The sequence below is a fragment of the Zingiber officinale genome, chromosome 10B, assembly GCF_018446385.1.
Source record: "Zingiber officinale cultivar Zhangliang chromosome 10B, Zo_v1.1, whole genome shotgun sequence".
Classification (NCBI taxonomy): Eukaryota; Viridiplantae; Streptophyta; class Magnoliopsida; order Zingiberales; family Zingiberaceae; genus Zingiber; species Zingiber officinale.
The window spans coordinates 40,726,309-40,733,188 of record NC_056005.1 but is presented as its reverse complement, the minus strand read 5'-3'; the positions used below and the strand labels follow the sequence as shown (position 1 = coordinate 40,733,188).

The following is a 6,880-nucleotide window of genomic DNA, read 5'->3' as shown; positions in this document are numbered from 1 at the left end:
AATTCCCTTCTCGACCACACGAATAACATCCAGTCATACCCAAAAGACAAGCTCCTGGATGTACTCTCCCACATTTAGGACAGGGAGGGAACTTGGCCTGCTTGTTTGTTGAACCTCCCTTCTAGTTGTCTCCTGTATTCCATCATTTCCTTTTGTTATCTTTGCCCTTCCAGTTCTGCTTGCTTACCTGGGGTTTCTGACTCCCTGCTGTCATGTCTTCTATCTTGACCGGCTTGAGTTGCGTTTGTTGTGCCTTGATGCTATAGAGATAGTGCTCAGCGACTAATGGCCTGTTGACCAGCTCTTCACCAGTCTGTGGTCGGTGAGTTCCACCACTCACATTAAGTGCTATTTCTGATTTCAGCATTCAGAGCATCAGTCTGACTCGTTCTTTCTCTGTACTTACTAGCTCTGGGCAGAGACGAGCTAGCCTGTTGAATCTCTTGACTGCTTCTTCCACCGGCAAGTCGCCTTGTCTGAATTCTATAAACTCCTCATAATGTTTATTGATGATCCGTTGGCGGAAGAATTCTTTGTAAAACTCTATCTCGAAGTCAGCCCAGCTCATCTAATTGACTGCTCTCTTTCTCTTAACTCTCTCCCACCACATACGAGCATCTCCAGATAGGCAGAAAGAGACACACTTGACCTTCTCGACTTCTGGCCAGTCAAGAAGCTCCATTGTGCTCTCTAGTGTCTTGAACCAAGCCTGGGCATCCCAGGGCTCAGTCGTGCTTGAGAGGCTTTCTGGCTTCAGCTTCAGCCACTGTATCAAATATGTTTCTGGTCTTCTAGGTGCTGTGGGGACTTCTAGGACGGCTGGTGGAACCTCAGTCACCACTGGAGTCTCCACATTAATAGTTGGAGGAGTGGGAGGAACTGGCTGCCAATTAGCCATCAGATTGACGATCACTTATTGCTGCTCTGCCACTTGTCTCTGGAGTTGAGCAACAACTTCAGAGAGATTTGGTTCAGTTGTTCTGGGCTCTTCGTTCTCCTGTGCTAGGTCCTCAGTACGAGCGGTACGGGGGCGTCCTCTTCTTGACATCTAATTATGTAAAAAGAGAAAACTAAGCAAAATTCTTGACTTTAAACATTTATGAGTAAGCACTTCTAAACACTTCCCTATTCTACACATATAATCAAATACTTCTAAAGATTTCTCTTTACTGTAAATAATAAGGAAAGTCATAGTAATAAAGGAATTTAAAATACTTTCTTACTTGAAGACGGCAAGGCTGATGTTGATGTGCGTGTGATGCTGGAGAATGGGGACTGCTCTGATACCAACTTGTAACACCCCACCCTCCACTCTACTAGTCTGCGAGGGTGGGACGCTACTGGACTATTAACTTTTCTTAACTAGTGTTGCTCACATGTAAATATCAATACTTAAAACTCTCAAAAACTCAAAGGATACAATAAGTAACAGCTGGAAACATAAATAACTCATCTCAACATTCTACTCAATTATTTGTTCTCAACTAAAACTATATATTAATCTGAACATGCATGCAACAATAATACAATTCAGATAACGGAACTAATGTGCATAGCAAATAAAAGGAAGAATTCTAAAACTTAAATTATTCAATGAACAAATCCAACAACATGAAAGAATAATCCCAACAGTCTAAATACAAAATCTTAATGAATTCTTAAGCAAGGTCCCAAGGCTTCCATAGTCCAGACATCACACATCCATCTCACATCTCCTTGTCGCCTTCCTTCACTTTAGCTTTCCTTTCCCTTTATCTGCAGTAAAAGGAAAATGCAACTATAAGCAGAATGCTTAGTAAGCGCTATATAACTCACAAAACTCGTATATGCATATGAATAGGAAAAGATCTAAGAACTGAATACTTTAATAGAAACACTACTCATGCTCATCTAATAGCAAGGAAATCAAAACAGACTGAAATGCTAAACATGTAAAGTTGCTCATGCTCATCTAATAGCAATAAGAAAATCTAAACATGTAAGAATAAAAGAACTAAGCTTGTTGATTTTTTTAAAACTTATGGGAAGTTTATTCTATTTGTTCAAAACTTATACTTTTATACTTCAAAATAATAATCTCTTGGGCCCAGGCTTAGTACTATTGCGGGCTCCCTAATAGAAACTGAGGTATCGAACCACCAGTCCTACGAGGGTAAAGACCTTGGTCTTACCAGGGCCAAGACCTCGGAACCGGTCACCTGGATTTGTTTAACGACAACCTCGGAAGTTGTAGTTTTAATCAAGCATGGTTAACATACAAGTCATCCCTACTCAAAAGTTCCACGAAAAAAATCAAAGTTGCACATCTAATTATGCTACCAATGATCTAACTGGATCTTTCCACAACTAAACTTATTCGTACCCATTGCAACACAAACCGAAGACATAACCATCCTCCTGTTCAGTACCACGGTAAGGAAAACAAAAGGGACCGAATTACTACACATAGACATTCTTTGCAGTGACCACAAAACCGAAACCTACATGCTCAAACAACTAAACCCTTTCATATTCATGGCCTAGTAGCAACAAAATCCGAAACCTGTAAAACTCCATATTTAACTGATCATGCTCATTAAAATCTCATCAGAAAAATCTACATAAAAATCCGAATTTCTAATTAAAGGGAAAAGCAAATCTCGAATCTACTCTAAATTCCCTAGCAATCATAATCCTTTACAGCATATGCCGAAAACTAAAAGAAACACTAAATCGAAGCTCGAAACTACCCTTACCGCAGGTGAGTAGCACTTACCTTTGCGTTCTTGGACTCACCACCGAAGAAGAAGGCTTCTAGTGTTTCGGATAACTTGAAATCTCAGCCCCTTCTTCGTGCCAATAGGTTCTCCTCGACGTGAGGATCGTGATGGCGTGGAAGACTCTCGGATTTGGGTCCTTGGCCGGCCGCCGGAGACAAAACCCTAACCTCGGCTTTGTTTCCGCCCGAGAGGAGCCGCCGCGCGCAAGAGAGGGATGAGAAAGGGTTTAGGTCACGACCAATTAAAAGCCTAAGCTCCTCTCTTATCTCCCTTTATAATACCTAGATATTTCTGTTATCTATTACTGCTTAAATTAATTTCGCCCTCTCTTTGATCAGCACGGCCCTACTGGGTTCCTGGTCATCCGAAACAACTTAAGACTTTGTTTAACTAGAAGTCTCTGGTTCGATCCTCGGCCCGACCTCTTTTTGCCTTAAATCCATTTCTTTTGGTAAAAATACCAAACGAACTCCAAAAATTGTATAAAAATACTCTAAAAATTTCTAAAAATCTCTAGAATATTTCTAAAGCATTTCTAAATATTTTTAAGTACTATTAGGACTCGTAATGAGAAAATTTAGATTGTTACACTTCGGGGGCAACAACTCGTTCCATTGGGCACGGGTGCCCATGGCGAGGAGGTCGAACATGGTATGGCCCGTGTCGCTGGGCATGGTTACCTATGGGAAGGCAGCCGAACGTGGCACAACCCATGCCACTAGGCACGGGAGAATCGTGGTAGGGAAGCAGAGCCGGGCACGGGGCGTGGGGAGTGGCATGGCCACCCCTAACATGGCTCTAGAACGGGGCACGACTCGTGTCATCAGGCATGGGCGCTCGTGGCAGAGCAAGGCTTTTCCCTTTATCATCTTTGGTCTCTGTTTCATTCCGACCTTCACTCCTATTAATCAAAATACACGAGAACCGTATCTAGGAGTAGTAAATTATAATAATAAAGTATAGAATCAAAGATATCATGAATTATGGATATAAAAGTAGGTCGAATGAATGTAGTGTGAAAATATGATAAAAATTTTATATACGTGACACTTATCATATATGTGATTTAGGTATTTGAAAATTTTTGTTACATTTGCAACGAGTAAAATTAGTTTCATAGTAAAGCTAACTTGTGTTGTGTGATAATTTTTTCATGATTCAAATTTGAGAACTATTTATATCATAAAAATATTTCACAAGTTAAACATATCAATTAAACAATAAAATATTACTCATTTTTCAATTCACAAATCAAAATTTATCCTTTTTCTCCTTGATTTCCTTCAACAAATAATGGCATTGCAAGAATCATCCATACGAAGGTAGTTTGAGGACTAAATTCTCGTCAACCGCTCTTAATGTGTTGCTTAATTATTTACTCCGGTCGACCGATTATTTAATTAAAAAATCCCTAAAATAATCTAAAATATCGGTCAATAATCCGGACACTCAGGCAACCCGTCCAGCTGTCATTTCGGACTATGTGTAACATGTTACGTGTAGATATGTGCGACAAGTTGCGTGTAGCATGGAGCTGCGAACATTCTGGAAAACGGCTTCGTAAACCCCTACTGATATTGCTGCATAAAACTAAATATCTGACTCTGACACACTCAATCTCATCCACACATCGCCACCTCCACCGCCACCGAGAAGCTTCCAGAATCGCCGCGCGAAAGCGTCCGCTTCAGATATTTTCCCACCTTTCTCTTCTCTTCGATAAAGAGCCACGGAGCGGCGACTGTCGTAAACCTGACCGTCTTCGTTTTGCGGTGGCCGCGAGCACGATGGAGCATTTGAAAAGGCCGCGCAGGCGATCGGTTTCGTACTACGATGTGCTCGGCGTCGTTCGGGATGCCTCATTCTTGGAGATCCGCAACGCCTACCGGAGACTCGCTTTGGTAAAAAATTTTGACTCCCATTTTGTGATGATTACTTATGCATTGATAGGGGTTGGATTTGGATTGATCCTTTTGTTGTTTGTGTTAGAGGTGGCATCCGGATAGGAGAAGGGGGGAGCCGGAGATGGCGGATGAGGCCAAGCGAAGGTTCCAACAGATCCAAGAGGCTTACCAAGGTAGTAATTTGCATTTCCCTTTCTGTTTTAAATCAAGAAATATCTCTGATCTGTGAACCTATAATACGTTTTAAAATATTCAATAGTTTCTCCTTTGGTTCTTCTAATGGAATCGTGTGGAACAGTGTTATCCGATGCCAAGAGGAGGAGATTGTACGATTCTGGACTCTACGATCCTATTGAAGACGAGGAGGAAGCAGTCGAGGTAAGTTGGATGAAAATTGCGATTGGATTTGCGTGATTATTCCGAAAATGACCAAAGTTTAATTATATGCTTTGTTCTTGAAGGGCTTTCATGATTTCGTTCAAGAAATGATGTCGCTTATGGCTAGCGTGAGGAAGGAGGTAACTTAATTCTGATATTTCCGTCTTCTTTTTTTTTAGTTGTTTCATGCAATTCAATTTGTGTGATTGTACTTGTAAAATTTGTTCCTTTGCATCTGTTTTGTTATAATTTATTGTTCTTATCAGCTTCATGACCTGTTACCTTCTGGTGTTCTTCTCAATTACTTGATTCTGATATTAAATCAATCTTTCAGGGGAAGCAGTATAGCCTAAGGGAACTACAGCAGATGCTGTTTGAGATGGCACAAGATTTCAATTCGTTGCAGACTTCCAAGTGCTTTGCCGATATGATTTAGGAAACGAGACGAAGAAAAGAACTCGCCGACGCTTCAGTGGCAAGGACTTGTTGAGAAACATTAGTTGTACCTGAGAACACCTGGAGTTTTCGGAGCCAAAAAAAACCATTGGCGTCGCATGTAAATATGGATAAAATGAGTTCTTCTCTTGATGGTTGTTAATTGGCACAAGCTTATGACTTGGAGACTCAAGATTTCTCATCCTATCTACCTTTTACACATTCCGCACTTCTATTTCATTTTAAAATTTTAAAAATTCAAGTCAATTTAGGTTTCAGTCAAATCAATTGATGAATTTAAAGATTTAAAGAGTTCTGATCACATTCATTTTAATTTATATAAATTTTTATAGTAGCTAGAGTCCAAATATATAACTTAATACTATCTAAGAGTCCAAATATGTCTTTTGTTATCATCATAAAATAAAGAATTTTTAGGTCTTTTGTTATCATTATGAAATAAAGAATTTTCAGTGTAGATTAGGGCTGTGTAAAAAAATCGAGAAATCAAAAATCAGATCGAAATCGATAATTTATCGATTTTAATTAATTAGTTAATTGGTTTTGGTTAATTGATTTTTATCGATTAATCGGTCTGGTTTTCGATTTATTTTTTTAAAAAAATTGTTAAACCGGTAAATCGAGTAATCTAGGCTAACCAGTAATAAATTAGTTTTATGAACACTAGTTTTATAAGAAAACGTATTATTGGAGACGCAATACTTTTAATAATCCATCAAAAATAAACACTTGAAGTAGTCGTCGCCTTGTAATTTCTGTAACTTCGTGACGTAGATATTGCTTCTCTTTTCAACTTTTACATACTTCATCCATAGCTATGGAAGTAGTTTTGGTAACTGCTGTGGGTCACTTCATGGTCGATAAGGTGGCCATTCTTGTCGAACTCGATGAGAAACTCAAGGCAATGATTCATACTAAAAGGAAGATGGAGAAGCTCAAGGAATTGTCGACGATTATTGTCGCAGTGATCGAAGATGTTGAATCCCACCATTCTATTGTTGATTCTGTGAAGGACTTGCTCAAATATTTGGCCTACGATCTTGAGGATATTGTGGATTACTACGACACCAAATTCTTCCAGAAGAAGCAAAGATCAAAAACTTTTTCAAGACCGGTGAGTGATTTCTTTTCTGTTGATAATCAAATTGTGTTTAAGAGTAGGGTAGGGGGTATGATAAAAACTATAATAGAAAGTCTGGATTCTATTTTGCTGCAAAAGTCCTTCTCAATTTGCCACAAAGCAGTATTCGCATGTCGAAAACAAGTCTAGAGACCTACTCCCGCAATAATTTGATTATAAGGAGAGAAACGGAGAAGAAAATGGTTGTCAATATGTTGATAGATGATGATGAAAGCAACCATCAGTAAACATCTCAGAAATAG

The 6,880-nt window shown here is 39.3% G+C and overlaps 1 protein-coding gene across 1 annotated transcript; it reads left to right on the top strand.

Annotated features, from left to right (window-relative positions):
• The first annotated feature begins 4,371 nt into the window (after window positions 1–4,371).
• Window positions 4,372–5,678, top strand: LOC122029682 (dnaJ homolog subfamily B member 3-like). Its single transcript, XM_042588772.1, has 5 exons — window positions 4,372–4,660; window positions 4,749–4,836; window positions 4,962–5,041; window positions 5,125–5,181; window positions 5,376–5,678. Exons 1-5 carry the CDS (start codon window positions 4,547–4,549, stop codon window positions 5,475–5,477), a joined length of 441 nt encoding a protein of 146 aa, XP_042444706.1. The 5' UTR covers window positions 4,372–4,546; the 3' UTR covers window positions 5,478–5,678.
• Window positions 5,679–6,880: the final 1,202 nt, after the last annotated feature.

Excerpts from the sequence above, each read along its gene's own strand:
- LOC122029682 (XM_042588772.1), top strand. The coding sequence starts at position 4,547 with ATGGAGCATTTGAAAAGGCCGCGCAGGCGATCGGTTTCGTACTACGAT. Across the intron at positions 4,837-4,961 it reads GATCCAAGAGGCTTACCAAG|TGTTATCCGATGCCAAGAGG; the intron begins GTAGTAATTTGC and ends CGTGTGGAACAG. Across the intron at positions 5,042-5,124 it reads ACGAGGAGGAAGCAGTCGAG|GGCTTTCATGATTTCGTTCA; the intron begins GTAAGTTGGATG and ends TTGTTCTTGAAG.